This window comes from Bombus vancouverensis, chromosome 15 (genome assembly GCF_051014615.1).
Source record: "Bombus vancouverensis nearcticus chromosome 15, iyBomVanc1_principal, whole genome shotgun sequence".
Lineage (NCBI taxonomy): Eukaryota > Metazoa > Arthropoda > Insecta > Hymenoptera > Apidae > Bombus > Bombus vancouverensis.
The window spans coordinates 7,851,511-7,866,519 of NC_134925.1; the positions used below are offsets into that span (position 1 = coordinate 7,851,511).

General features: G+C 29.3%; 3 protein-coding genes across 4 annotated transcripts; 1 reads left to right on the plus strand and 2 right to left on the minus strand.

The window, feature by feature from the left end:
- Positions 1-400: 400 nt before the first annotated feature.
- On the minus strand, positions 401-5,024 carry DZIP1 (DAZ interacting zinc finger protein 1). The gene is made up of 9 exons (XM_033335108.2): positions 4,695-5,024; positions 4,243-4,607; positions 3,755-4,123; positions 3,531-3,647; positions 2,344-3,468; positions 2,086-2,263; positions 1,495-2,017; positions 1,285-1,405; positions 401-1,209 (listed from the first exon to the last, which is right to left on the minus strand). The coding sequence occupies exons 1-9, from the start codon at positions 4,813-4,815 to the stop codon at positions 910-912; spliced, it is 3,219 nt and encodes a 1,072-aa protein (XP_033190999.2). The 5' UTR covers positions 4,816-5,024; the 3' UTR covers positions 401-909.
- A 598-nt stretch (positions 5,025-5,622) lies between these two features.
- Positions 5,623-12,913, plus strand: SF2 (splicing factor 2). Its single transcript, XM_033335356.2, has 3 exons — positions 5,623-5,920; positions 6,215-6,599; positions 7,464-12,913. Exons 1-3 carry the CDS (start codon positions 5,751-5,753, stop codon positions 7,653-7,655), a joined length of 747 nt encoding a protein of 248 aa, XP_033191247.1. The 5' UTR covers positions 5,623-5,750; the 3' UTR covers positions 7,656-12,913.
- A 120-nt stretch (positions 12,914-13,033) lies between these two features.
- LOC117157352 (dehydrogenase/reductase SDR family member 11-like) lies at positions 13,034-14,752 on the minus strand. 2 transcript variants are annotated; one of them, XM_076625106.1, is made up of 5 exons: positions 14,537-14,752; positions 14,276-14,448; positions 13,623-13,887; positions 13,357-13,529; positions 13,034-13,272 (listed from the first exon to the last, which is right to left on the minus strand). In XM_076625106.1, exons 2-5 carry the CDS (start codon positions 14,408-14,410, stop codon positions 13,099-13,101), a joined length of 747 nt encoding a protein of 248 aa, XP_076481221.1. In that variant the 5' UTR covers positions 14,411-14,448; positions 14,537-14,752; the 3' UTR covers positions 13,034-13,098. The 2 variants fall into 2 exon arrangements, with proteins under 2 accessions (XP_076481221.1, XP_033191248.1); XM_033335357.2 differs by having other exon boundaries at positions 14,276-14,752.
- Positions 14,753-15,009: the final 257 nt, after the last annotated feature.

Consider the following 15,009-nt stretch of genomic DNA (forward strand, 5'->3'; position numbering starts at 1 on the left):
ACTAATCGACATGTGGTAAAATTAAAAAATCCAAATTTCTTGATTCCTAGGCAAAATTAGCGATACTAATCGCAGTAAAAATTTTCGCTGGTAGGTGGCATCACCATGTCCAAAATAGGGTACTTTTACAGATTTGATTTTTTCACCGCTAGATGATTGTAGTGTTTAGTAGCCCGCCAACTGGACAATTTTTTAAATCTGTTTAAAACTAAGTAACCAGCGAGATTATTTAAATAAAATTAATTTCAATTAATTCTACAGGTTCTAAACATCCGTTTGAGCTCTCGTAAGTTAAAAAATGCTGCCTAGGAATCAAGAAGTTTATTCATTTTGCTGTTAATTCGAAATAATTAATTCCATATATATATACATTTCAAGCGCAAATATTTTAAGATTAAATGTTGAGAACGGTATGTTTATTAACTTCGGTGAATTTGTTTTTTTATGCTGTATAAGGATAATGGAAAATAGATACATGGTTCCATTAAAAAAAGTGGCAATGAACTTGAAATCTCATGAAACAACGATCATTGATAAATAATATTTCCACCATTGCACATGGTCCTTGAGATACCGTAAATTTATCCAGGAAAGTGTTTTCATACAACAATAAATAAGGCAGATACCTGGGTGATCCCATGTAGCTGAACTAACCTGTGTTATAATTCTGCAATAAAATTTGTTGATGCAGAAAATGTTTCTATTTTTATTCATTTCATAAATAAAAATTCTGTACACAGTACATAAAATATCAACTACATTATGTAATGATTGTCTTTCTGGTCTAATAGATTAGATTATAATAAATAAACAAAAAGTTATTACATATATCATATTTTTCAAATATCTTTTTTTTTGCTAAAAAGAAAGTATATTTATATATTTAATTATATAAATTTTAATTTAAAATTATTCTAATTTTAAAATTTGATCTATATCAGAATCTAAATCTGATATTTCTGATATAGATTCTGCATCTAAGGTATTAGACATTTTATCTCTTAAATTACGCGGTGCTGGTTGTGGTAGCGAATCATTCATTTCTTTAGAATTTGTTACAGATGCTTGGAATGGATTTACTAAAAGAGAATTTATACTAGTAGAATTTATTTGTTCGTTGCTCTTAATTTGATTCTCTTTATTTTGCATGTATGTTGAAGAAAATATTGTTTCAACTGATCCTACAGGCTTTTGTCTTACCATATTTAGCTGAAAGAAAATATAGTTTAAGTATAGTTTAATATCATTAAATACAACAAGTTTTGTAATACCTGGTTTTCTTACCTGTGCTTCAAGCTTTTTTGATATTTCCGCAATTTTATCACTTTGTGCAGTCCTTAATACAATATTATTTGAACCTTTATAATCTTCTGATTGAGACAAATGTTTTTGCTTGTCAAACATACTGCATAAACGCAAAATTAAAATTATTTATAAAATTACTATAGTACTATATTATTTATTTCCTACATTGAGCATAGATAATTTACGTACCTTGAAGAATTCCAATTACTGTCATTTAACTCTTCTTTGTCCGTAACATCATCGGAAGATGATTTTATACTTTCATTATTAGTTAAATCAAAAATAACTTTTTTTTTTGTCAAACTACTTGCTGAACCAGTTGTAGATTTTAGAACACTTTTATTATGTTTTGGAGATATGAAAATACTTTGTAAATCCTGTTGCACATTTGAATTATCTATACTACTGTTTTCAATAGATTTGTTATTAGCTAAATCTTTATCATTTGGTATTATCTTAAGAGTTTCAAGAGTAAATAAAGATTTCATTTTGTTGAAAGAATCTCTTCTTATTGAAATCTCTTGAGAATTTGTTGTATGTTGTATATTTTCCAAAGATTTTGAATTGGGAGAAAATTGTAATAATTTTTCTATACTTTCGTAATTTGCAATTTTTGTAGCCTTTGTAGGCATTGATTTATTTTCGAGTATATTTCTAGCAAAATCCTTATCTTCTGGTATAGAATGAAATTTATTTGATGTTGTTGCTTGCCCTAAAAAAAAATTATTGGAGTTATTTCTTTTCAGAGAAATTTATTCATATATGAATAATAGTAATTACCAGGATCATGTTGATGATTAAGGTCTTTTGCAACCATTGATTTAACAGTGATTATTGGTTTATGTAGAGGTGAGTTTTTAAATTGTTTCACATTTTCAGTAACCTTTTTCTTTTTAGATATTTTATTAAGAACTTCTTCAATTATCCTTAATTTAATCTGATGATATTTTGGAGTCTTCTGTGTTAAATTAAAAAAAATGATGTTAATATTTTTTACATAACAAATTACATAAAAAATTTAATATGCATTTGTCTTACTTTTGCAGTTAATTTGTGATGATGCTTTAAAATGTCCATTTTCTGTTTGAATGTTGCTTTTGGTATTCCTTGCCATTCCGGATCTACTCCTAAATCTCTTAATTTCTGTTCAAAAGTTTCCATTAAACTAGTTCGTAATCTTTTATAAAATGAACTATGTCCTGTTATTTTTTTAGGTAAATGTGTTTTATGTTCATGAAATGGGGAGTTATTGTGAATTGCAGTAACACTTTCTGTGCTTGAGTCAGAAACAAATGATTCTGAATTTGATGCAAATGATACATTGTCCTCTAAGGATTTTGATGTTTTCGTATTTTTACTGTTAGATAAACACTCATCAGATATGCTTTTATTAAAAATATCCTGTGGCTTACTTGTGCCAAGTTCGTCACTTTTTATAATTACGCGATTATATTTTGTGTGTTCATAATTATTTCCTTTTTCAGGCACTGAAATTTCTGTGTCTGAAATATTACTTGAACTGTAATACTCTAAATCCTTTTCAATAGTTTTCACAGGATTAAATATTGTATTATTTCTATTTTTTATATCTTTTTGCTTAATATTTCTTCTATTTTCATGAATAGTGGATTTGTTTCTGGAATTCGAAACTTTCTTTAAATGAGTATTTTCTACTGTTAATGGAAGCACTTTACTTGATAAACTTGAACTTATTGTAGTGTCTATCACACTATTTCCAACAGCAATTTGCTCAGTTTTTGTATTTGTGCCATTTTGTTTTGAATTAGTTTCATCTGATGCTTTTAAAATTTCATTAAGTTTGTCTAATATTAAAGGTGGACTACGTCTTCTCAGTGAATTATTTTCAAAATCTTTATTTTTTTCATTCAATTGTGAAACATTTATTTCCTGTGATAGAGATTGTAATTGTTTGCTTTGTTCCAATAAGATATTCAACTGATTCGCAGTTTGGCGTTCTAAATCGTTAACTTTCGTTTCATACTTGGCTTTCATATCATCAGCTGCACTTTGTGTTAATTTTAATTCTGCGATAAGACTCTCGATATCTTTTTGATGTTGATTCTCCAAATGTTCTATTTTTGATTTCCAATAATTTTCCTGAGCTTGTAATTTTGCACGCATACTTTCTATGTCTGGAGTAAGCTGTAAAATGTTTACAAAACAAATTAATAAAATTCATTTCATGAAAAGTATACTTTACTTACCTTGTCAAGTAATTGATTCTTTAGCTTTTGAAATTCTTTCTCTTGCTGATTTATGAATGTTTGGACGTTTGTTTCAGATGTGTGTTCATGCATGGTTTTTTCCTTTTGCCTTAAATTCTGTTGAAATATTGATGTGTGTATACATGTATACATATATATGAATATTTATATTATCATTTAAATCATTAGTAAGAAGTTTTCATATTTATTTACTTTATACATACATGTATTTCATCAAAAAGCATGGTCTTCAAATTTTTTATTTCTTCTTGATATTCTTTATACTCTGAATGTTCTTTAGATTTGTTACTATTGTATCTAAAATTTTCATTTTCACTCTCAGCTTGCCTTCTATTATAACTTAATATTTTTTCCTCTGGAATCCTTTCAGACTCATTCCTTATCACCTTTTCTGTTTCATTTAATCTTTCTTTTAAATTCTTTATTTCATTATGCAACTTCTCAGTTTCACTGCGATAGTGCTCATGTATGGGAGAAGCAGGCATGTATAACTCTGATGCATAAGCATGACGACGAATAATATGTGCACTTACAAACATAGGAGATATAAAAGATTTTGGACAATGTGGACACTAGAAAAATAAAATAGTTTAATAAAATTTTTGCATGATTAAAGCTATTTTTCTGTGGACAAAATGTTATTACAAAAATTATTTCAACAAGAATTAATACATATTCATAATTTTATTACTTTGTAAATTTCGCCATTAGTATCTCCAATTTTAGTTTCTATTAATTTACTTTTTTCCTTTACTTTCTCTTTCATATGTTTCACTACTTCTTCTAAAGCAGTTATTTCTTTTTTCAATTTAACATTTTCTTCAATTTTTGATCTTAGTTCATCTTTTAGTATAATTACACTATGATCTAAATATTGTTTACAATATAATAAATATTCAACTGCTAACTGTGCAAGACAAAAGAGTTTTACAAAGTTGGGATCTAAGATTTTAACATCGTATTCACTTTCTAAACAATAATCTATTACATTATTTATATTATCATCAATGGAATGGAAATCTCTTTCTCTTATAATTCGATCTATATCTATGTTACCTAGAATAAAAGGGAATTTTAAGTATGGATTAAATATATCTGTTTACAAATCATAATGGTAAAGAATATATTTGTTATACTGCGTACTTATACGATTCCAATCTACACGTGTTCTGGATCTATGCATATTGAAATAAAATCCAGATTCTTTTGCCAATTTTGGAAAATCATGACACCATTTGGTGCCAATACGAAATGAAAATGCCATTAATGTATTTACAAGTCTGTTGATGCCTATTCACACATTACTTCTAGCTACTATTTCATAACTATTAATTAATTAGAAATACAATATTATAAAAAGTGGTAAACGCAAATTGTGTCATTAACTTCATGATTCTGGTATTTACAAATATATAACACTACTTATTGTTTTTATACATCTTGGAGGTTAGAAGAAAACATAAACAAAATTTAACAGATATGATATATCTAGAGAGTACTATCTATTTCAGTTATGTCTATAGATTTCATTCATTTGTACATCAAATGTTTTCAATGGGATTTAATTTCAAAACGTGTGGAATGAATTAAATATTCAAATAAAATATTTAAATAAAATTATTTTTTAAATAATTTAATTATACAACTAAAAGTATTAGAATTGTTTCATACTCAAATTCTAATAAATTATTTGTATATCTAAAAAATTTTAGATTGACAAATTTTGAAATTAAATAAATATTAAGTGGAATATATGATTTATTTAAAAAAATGGGAAATGGTCGAAGAAATATTATATATAAAACATAATGTTTTATTTCTAGATACTTGAGAAATTCATATATGTTTTATCAAGAAATAAATTAATTTAACTAATTCTATATATTTGAAATACATAATTGAAGAAAGCTATATTTTAAAAAATTAGATTATTGATCGGTGAGAAAAAAGGCAAATAATATATAGAATATGATATATAATTGATTGTTAATTGTAGAAAAATATTTGATTGGTTCGTTCAGGTTTCTTTAGTGTTTGTGGTTTTCTGTGTTTCGTGATTACGCTCCTCTTCGACTAGTACCACCATCTTGTTTATTTCATCAATGAAGAGAGTGTAAGACTTAAAAGACGATTAGAAATTTTTTAAAGTGGTTTTTATTTGTGTCTTGAAAACAATAAATTGTAACAAAAACTGTGAATATGTCTCACGGTGGTAGAAATGAATGTAGAATTTACGTGGGCAATTTACCCCCTGATATAAGAACGAAAGACATTCAAGATCTTTTCTACAAGTTCGGTAAAGTTATTTTCGTTGATTTAAAAAATCGCAGAGGACCACCGTTCGCTTTCGTTGAATTCGATGATCCAAGGTACCTTCCATAACTTATGATTCTATAAAAAATTTTTTATTTTTTAGATGTAGTTATACAATACTGGATTGTTCCGTAATATATATCCTTATTGTTCTATAATACTTTTTTTTTCATTAAATGAGAAAATATCTTTGTTTGAAAATTCCAAGTTTGTAATTTTATTAAGTTAGAAATGATTAATTTCATATTAAGAAATATATGATTTTTATTATATATGTGAAACTTGATGTTGACATCTTAATGTTACATAAAAATTACACAAGAATTGTTACTATAAGTAATCTCTTTCAGAGATGCTGAAGATGCAGTACATGCAAGAGATGGATATGATTATGATGGTTATAGACTACGTGTTGAATTTCCAAGAGGTGGTGGTCCCAGTAATAATTTTCGCGGTGGTCGTGGAGCAGGCGACAGTGGAAGAGGTGGTCGAGGTGAAATGAGTAACTCTCGAGGACGTGGCCCACCTGCTAGAAGGTCTCAATACAGGGTCCTTGTTACTGGTTTACCTCCTTCTGGTAGTTGGCAAGATTTAAAGGATCATATGCGTGAAGCTGGTGATGTGTGCTTTGCTGATGTTTATAAAGATGGTACTGGAGTTGTTGAATTCTTACGGTATGAAGATATGAAGTATGCTGTGAAGAAGTTAGATGATTCAAGATTTAGGTCTCATGAGGTATAATGATGCCATTATCCTTAACTCTTTGCGCTCAACGATTTTTTCAGTCGGACAAAGTAGCAACTTGAAATGATATTGCGCATATGTAACAAGTGTCTTATAGGTAACATAAAATGGTCTTACTAAAATGGCCTACAAATTAACACGTTGACGCCAGCGTCGATATTCAGGGTTTTCTCTGTGAGGTGGCGCCCGAATGCACAGTCTGCTTCGTGGGGCGGTGCAGCGTCAGATTAGATTGTTCAACACGATTGCAATTTTTCAACTTTGACCTCAATTTATAGCAAAATTACAAAAGCTATATCATTCCTGTTGGGTTCAATGAATTCCATGGACTTCAACTAATACATTGCTATACAATAGTTTAGCAATATCAATTTGCATATATCTGTAAATATTAAGTAAAGCTGACGGGTCCAGCTTTGGTCCTAATTTTAAAGTACTCTTTTTGATTTTGATTTATATATAAATTTATATATTTATTGATTTGATTTTGAGCTATATATAAACTATAATACTTTTGCCATGATCGTCGAATCCGAACTAATGTTGGAGATGTTGTCAGAATTATAGTTTCGGAGGAATTTGAGATGAAATATTTTACCTCCATTTTAAAGTGTAACACTTTACACTTCTTAATAAAGAACATAAAGAGTTAAGGAACCTATTTATGAACCAATACTGTATTTTCATCAATTAGAGATGTCGAAATCTAGAATAAACAGAGGTTGTCGCTTTTCACTTATCTCTCGAGTTACCGCATGAAACGCTGTGGCGACTGAAAATCGCGTCTCGAGCGCAAAGGGTTAATACTTTTTATATTTGTGCACTATTTTTACATGACTTTATTTTTGTTTATAGGGTGAAGTAGCTTATATTCGAGTGAAAGAAGATCATAACAGTGGCGATAGGGGACGTAGTGAAGATAGGGAGAGAGGTCGGAGTCATTCACGAAGCTATAGCCCACGGCGTCGTGGTTCACCTACCTATTCACCATTGCGACGTAATTACTCGCGATCAAGATCTCGTTCCAGATCTCGTTCATACGAGTAGTGTGTACGTATATGTTTCACATGGTAATATAAGTAAAGGCTTATCAATATTTGCTTTACCATGTTTCATTATTACTGATTTGAATTTCACTTAAAGACACCTTCCAATCCAAACCAATTTTGTATAAATTACAAAATTATTCCTGTGTTGCTTGAATTTAATAATTGTATTATACCTAATGTATAGTTAGAGCACGGTTCATTTTACATATACTAAAACTGTTTTATCAAAGACCTTGTTGCTATCAATTCAAAGATTTCTAACTTGTGTAAACCTGAAAGAGTAGATTTTTCAACAGTAAATATTAACCAAGTTTTATCTTAATTTTTTGTCTTGAAAAAGGGGAATCGTGCTCATATTAATTGCATATTACTGTTCAAGATATACTGATTAGAGTTACTTTTATGTTTAAAAATACATTCCTTTATATTTTGCAATTTGTTTTGTCACTACAACTATATTTAAAATATGTAACAATTTTGAAATATTACAAATGAGGATCTAAGAGGAAGTAACTCATATTACTTCAGTGATTTAATCAATGTTCACATTGGTGAATAGTATTTGTTGTACAGCTGCCAATATAATCTATGTTCAATGTGAATGCCTTCATTTATTGATTTAACACATGATCATTCACATTGTACTGTATGATATTTATCATTGGTAGCTCTACTATAAAACTTGATGTGAACATAGCCTTTGTTTTTTCACATTTATTTAATCACATTTGCAGTGATAAATACAGCACATTTTATAGCATATGTAACATGGAATTTTTTTAAGCTTCTAATGCTGAATGCTTATCATATAAGTTCATAAAGCTAACATTTTTCTTATTGTTAACAGCTGAAAATTATTGTGCATATAAATTAAAATGCTAAATAATAGATAATGAGGAAAACGTATATTTTTAACACTCACATATGTTATGCAAGATAAAATACAGTATATTGCATAATGGATATTGTATTCAATACTTGATCAAAACATTTTTTATTGTAATTATTTGCTATAGGAATTCTAAAATTTTTTTTTCCGCCATATATAATTCCATTTGATATTTATTATCCTATAAATTTTATGGATTTGGATTTTAAAACATTAATTTAATGAAATATATTAAAAGGAATTATTGAAAAGTATAAATTCTTACAAACAATTAATGTATGAATAAATACATCAAAGTTGTCTACACGGCTCGTCGTCGTTTAAGTTACCACGCAAATTTAAGTACGATAATTTTGGCTATCTAGTGATGACAATACAAAATATTATATTTGCTGAAAATATAACACTTAATACGTAGATAATGTAATACATCGATACTCGTCAACGGATAGTGCATATAGGACATAATATTTAATAAATATAAGCAAAAGATTTATTTTTTACTAATAGATTAATATTCATAAGACCAATTTGCTTTGGGGAAAGCTGACGTGTATATATATATATATATATATATATATATATATATATATATCTATCTATCTATCTATCATTTATTATGCACTGATATTGTTCATTCGGTATAATAATTAGCTTAAAATGTTTTATGTATTTGAGTGTTCTTTAACGACGATCATTGGGCCATTTGTTTGGTTTGATAAAAAGAACTGTGTGTTATGTATCACTTTAAAGTGAAAAATCAAACAACTCATACTGAAATTATTATTAAGACCATAACAATATGTTTGTTACAATTATTTGGATGTTTGTGAAATATGGAATTAAATTTTAAGTTATACACGACATATCTGGAGAGAAATGTGTTTTTATGATGAAATGAGTCATTTGGAAATTTGTTACACATTTCTCGTTTAACGTTTTCCTTTTAAAAATTACACAGACTAATTCTTGAAATTTTGCAATACATGCCTAAACTATAGAATTTTCAATCATAAATTAAAGATGTTGAAGGAAAACAATGATTTCGTGTATTCTTGAGAACATTATTATTGCAAATTGATCCTGTGATATTTGTGTCCTTTTTATGTTATTTACATTCATTCACTAAATATAAAAATGTGAAAATTTAAATTTAATGTAAGCAAATATGCATTGTTTTGTATAGTATTTGCTCAATTTATAAAACACTACTCAAATATTGTAAGTCACAGGGATTACATTTGCAGTGATAAATTTTATATATAATATTAATGCATATTGTATAAGGGACTAATGTATTTTTTCTTCTTTTGTATATTGGATTGGATTGTAACACAATGAATGAAAAACTGAAATCGACACGATCTTACTTCTTGGATGGATATAATACACATTCGCTTGACGGTGGGATGAGATGGAATGCGTTTTGGATGGATTTATGTATGGAGCATATATTATAAAAAAGGATTAAGAGAATGCAAAAATAATGAGGCATTAAGGATACTTTCAAGAGGAAATTCAGGATCAGGAATTCAGGAAAGGAATTGGATGAAAGACACAATCCGTTTCATTCAAGGATTCTCAATTAGCTGGATTTTCATCAGAAAACGTTGGCAAATCCATTACAAGGATTCAATATATTTTTCTCTTTCGAATCGTTAAACAAACGTAAAAAAAATTATTTAATCGTGACATAGCAGTGCTTCTGCGTTGACAAACTAAACGGAAAAAAGATAATAATACCGTAATTGAAAAACGCAGAATGAACATCTTCGACATATTACGTGGTTGTAGTATAGATTTCTTAATCGTTTCAGTGTTTCAGTTCTATTACAATTACGCGTACATAAAGCGAGAAAGAAAGAGAGTGATTTTTGCAATTTTTTTATTACGTTCTGTACGATCTAAAAAAGAGCAAACAAACTGGTAATGGAATGTCAACATTGCAAAAGTTTTATTTTATATGAAAGTACTCGCTTATAGCTTCGTATGTCAGATGTTCGTAAGTCGAGAATTATTTTTATTATTACCGACATGATAACTTTGATTCTCATTCTCAAAGAGATACTCTATTAACCAGAAATATATCATAATTCTCACCCATCGGCGTTCAGTGATCGATGATTCGCGATAACTTACACGGAAAGAATATAAGACTTGGTGACTGATTCAACGCGAGAAAATCGATTCGGTTGAGAAATTTTCCTCGTTTCTTGTTCGACTTGTGCAAATATAATCATTAGCATAGGCGGTATACCATATCGAACTATCTAACTCCGTGATTAGCGTTCCTCAGGATCATGGAGAACGAACAAGTGGTCCTCTGAGAAAAAATTCGCGTTGCAAAAAATAGTGTGTTCTCACGGGTTTGCCTTCTACCTCGTGATTGAAAATCGTCCGATTGCTCTTCCTCTCGGTTATTTCGATTTTTTTATTGCATATTTCGATTGATCGTGACACCGTGTGTATATACAATTTGTATACGTGTGCTACATATGTATAGTAAGAACTTCACCTTGTTCGTCGGGACTTGATGCGCGGTGCAAGAGGATATTAACGTTTGGGTTGGAAAATAAGACGAATACTTCATCTTATAACAAGAACCTGGCTCTCCCTAGTTGTAGAGGATCTCCCGGGACGAAAACAAAAAATAAATGATAAAACAGAAAGACAGGATTCGGCAGAGATACGGTGTGTTGGATTAGGATGCTGACAGGATATAAAGTTAGTGTTCATGATGGATATTTTGGATAAACGGATAAATTGGCTGGAAATATTCTACTTGGATTCTATAAATAAACGGATTACTTGGATCTTTTGACCGGACAGAATATATACGCCGTGTTCATGCCGTTTGGATGGAGTTGGATTATCGAAATGTCGATAAATTATATAAAAAAAAAAGAAAGCAAAACTTGTGGCTGCGCTCGTTTATACGTCAAATAGGTTTCATGGATTATAATCGCCTAGGTCAGATACGGGATTTGGACTTGCACTTGTCGGGATCAATACAGGAATTAAAAAAAAAGTATATATAAATAATAAATAAAAATAGTCGGATATCTCATTTTTCGGATAACACACGGATGATCGAAAACGGATGATTCGCACACACTCGCTGTAAGGTATTTGTTCAAGTTTAATATCTCTGACGTTCCTTCGATATATATACATTTGTTCTGCATGCAATTCTTCTAAACGATACCAAAAATGCCCTGTCAAAGAATCAGAAAAATGATATTAGAGAGATCCACCTTTTTGAGAGACTAACTTAAAATGTGTGTAACAGATATAATATTTCGTCTGTTTGAAAGATCTGTTTTAGTGTGGTTACATTAATCATTCATCACCATCCTTATGTTCAGCTTACACACCTATATACGTATATAGACACAGATATTTTTCAATCCTGAAAACAGAAGTTTCTCTCACAAAATTATTGACAAGAGTGAATGTCCGTTTCCTGATAGTAGTATTAACTATTCCTTAATAGTTACCCAGTTACCCAGTCACCCTGTTCAATTAGAGACCTTCGCATTTACGTTTGTTACTTCACGACGATAAGAGGAATTTTATAAAACTCCTGATCGTCAATGTCTGTTTCAGGAAGCAGGAATAAAAGATGTTTGATTGTTTTATTGCTGATAGTGTTTCTGGATATATCCTGAATTCCTTTCCTCAACTAATGTTTATTGTTAAAAAAGTAATATATTTTTATAATTTAGTACACAACTAATATTGATCGATCTTACATTTCTTTTTATGTATTTGTACAAGGAAGCAAGAGGGAAATATACGTGAGTATGGATTCACCCTCTTTCGCGAATTATTTTCTTCTAAAGTTCAAATGAAATACATGATATTAAAAACATGATATTACAAGTTTAATAAAAGCAAAAAATATATTTTCTAATAAGAATGGTCTAAGTATACTTTTTTTATGTTAAAAAAGAACATTTTATTTAAATATTTGTTACGCATAATAAAAATCGATTGGTACTAACAAAGTGTGAAGAAATGTTTCCCAATGTCTATAATAACAAAGAAATTTAGGTAAGTAATACGAAAAAGAAGAAAATGTGATATTATTAATCTATTGTCAGTTCTGTTCAGATGATCCATCAAGGATCAATAGGAGGGCAGAGTTCCGCTGCTTGGATTTATGAAGTAATCGTTTTGTAAGATCGGTTGTATCTAATATTATTGCAATTAATATTTGTTACAAATATTCTACATATATTAGATATATATATCTAATATATTTAATTTTATTATTTCATAAATATAGTAATTTTATTTTCTTTCTTATCATATATCTTATCATATCTTTGTTACACGATCAATGAATAAATTATTTTTCTTCTTGATTCTGAGTTGTTTGTAACAGCCTTTGATCAATACAAATATCTTATGAAGCAATATTAAACTTTATGAAGAACGACTGATTTGTATGTATGTATATACTGCAAAATTTTTTATTTGTTATATTTACAAGTGTTAATTATCACGTTTTACATTAAACAGTTAGTAAAATAATCGATATATCTTTCTTTTACATCGCTTCACGGATTGGTGAGACAACTATTTCTTTGATGAGTACTGAGTCAGGAGATTGTAACGCAAAGAGAACACAATCAGACACATCTTTGGGTTTCAAAGCCATACGAGGATTTTCCTTTAACCATTGAGCAGTCATCTCACTCTCCACCAAACCAGGACAAATTGACTATAATAAAAAAACATATCATCAAGAATAGAATTTCAAAGATAGTAGCTGCAGAAGCAAGAATAAACATAGTAGGACACTTACAATGACTTTGATGTTAGATTCAAGTTGTGCTAATTCAGATCTAAGGCTTTCTGTCAAGAAATTCAAAGCAAATTTGCTGGCTATGTAAGCTGGGGATATTGGACGATCACAATTAATTGGTGCTTTCAACCAAGAAGCATCATTAATGTTTACAATAATACCATTGTCAATTCCTGTAGAATAAAATAATAAGAGAATACGAAAAATTTGCATCCTGGACACTGAAGCATACTTCTTTGACTTCTTTACATTTTAGAAATACCTACCCTTCTTCTTCATTAACTTCAGAGCTTCCTTGGTCATCCAAGTCAATCCAAGAAAGTTTACATCAAACATTTTCTTCCAGTCTTCCATTTCACCAGACTGTAGTGAGATATCTATGTTATTAGCAGCGTTATTGATGAGGATGTCTATGGCTCCTAAATTCTTTTCAACCCATTCCAAAACACGCAGGATGTCATTCTGATTGGAAAGGTCACACTGTAGAGGAAACAGTTTTCCAGGCTTCGACTTTAGTTCCTCAGCAAGTGCCTGTTTAGAATTAGGGTTAATAACATTTGAATTCTATATAATTATTCTATAAACAAAAACGTAAAGATACAAAAGAAAAGAAACTGTTTTAAATCTACGTTTATCTAAATGAAACATTTTGCGATTTATGTAAAATTAAACAACACTATTGAACATTGAAGATATGATCATGGACCACAGTACTTCTATGTAGAAGAAGGTAAAAATGCTGAATAGAATGAAGAGTGAAGTTGCCTTAAATCTACTAACAATAAATAAGTGATGAAATATTTTTGAAGCTCACAATGAGAAATGAAGATGACTTTTTTTTATAGTAATGAAATTTTATTTATTATGAAGTTGTATTACTTGTTACTTGTTCAAAGAATAATTTTTACAAGAAGCATACCTTTACTTTGTCAACCTGTGAGGCAATGCCAATAACTTTCATTCCCTTGCCAACCAGACATTCTGCTAGGCATTTGCCACTGCTACAGTTGGCTCCAGTAATCAAAGCAACTTTGTCAGCCCAACGTTCTTCCATGATGATGTGTTTGATTTGTGTGATTATACGAGAAAGAACTGTGGAATTGAAGTTACAAAATGTATCTGCATTTTAAAGCACTGGCGCCTCTTTTTATACCGGAGTAAAATTGTGGCCCAAGATTACCGAGGTCGCGTTAATCTTCAGACAGACAGAAATATATCAGTCAGCTTTTCTTCGATCATGGGTACTATGTAGGTTGTTCTTATATTGACATTTGAAACGATATTGCATTATTTGCAGGAAACTGTAATAATAAATCATGCAGGATATTGATACTTTTATGATGCTAGACAGTTTATTACAAATAGGATGTGTTTTGATATAAGACACTTTCCTTGAGAAATAAATTTTGCGTAATTATCTGTAGTACTTAACTTTGTTTCTTTTAATATATATAAATTGGAAAAGCAAAATATATGAATTGACAAAATAACGGTGATCTTACCGGTGATAATGTCTTTATCGAATGTTATACTGCATGAGATATTAGAAATTTATGAATAAAAAGAGGAATAGTTTTTTAATAGTTTAGTTATAAAGAATAAGAAACATTATTATAGATATACAATATTATTTTATGCAATCTTTTTTATTGA

Bases quoted from the DNA above. Each gene is read 5' to 3' on its own strand.
- DZIP1 (XM_033335108.2), bottom strand. From the start codon at position 4,815: ATGGCATTTTCATTTCGTATTGGCACCAAATGGTGTCATGATTTTCCA. The intron at 3,648-3,754 runs GTATGTATAAAG...ATATTTCAACAG, and splicing joins TGCTTTTTGATGAAATACAT to AATTTAAGGCAAAAGGAAAA. The intron at 3,469-3,530 runs GTAAGTAAAGTA...AACATTTTACAG, and splicing joins AGAATCAATTACTTGACAAG to CTTACTCCAGACATAGAAAG.
- LOC117157352 (XM_076625106.1), bottom strand. From the start codon at position 14,410: ATGGAAGAACGTTGGGCTGACAAAGTTGCTTTGATTACTGGAGCCAAC. The intron at 13,888-14,275 runs GTATGCTTCTTG...AATTCTAAACAG, and splicing joins CACAGGTTGACAAAGTAAAG to GCACTTGCTGAGGAACTAAA. The intron at 13,530-13,622 runs GTAGGTATTTCT...TTTATTCTACAG, and splicing joins GAAGTTAATGAAGAAGAAGG to GAATTGACAATGGTATTATT.
- SF2 (XM_033335356.2), top strand. From the start codon at position 5,751: ATGTCTCACGGTGGTAGAAATGAATGTAGAATTTACGTGGGCAATTTA. The intron at 5,921-6,214 runs GTACCTTCCATA...AATCTCTTTCAG, and splicing joins GTTGAATTCGATGATCCAAG to AGATGCTGAAGATGCAGTAC. The intron at 6,600-7,463 runs GTATAATGATGC...TTTTGTTTATAG, and splicing joins CAAGATTTAGGTCTCATGAG to GGTGAAGTAGCTTATATTCG.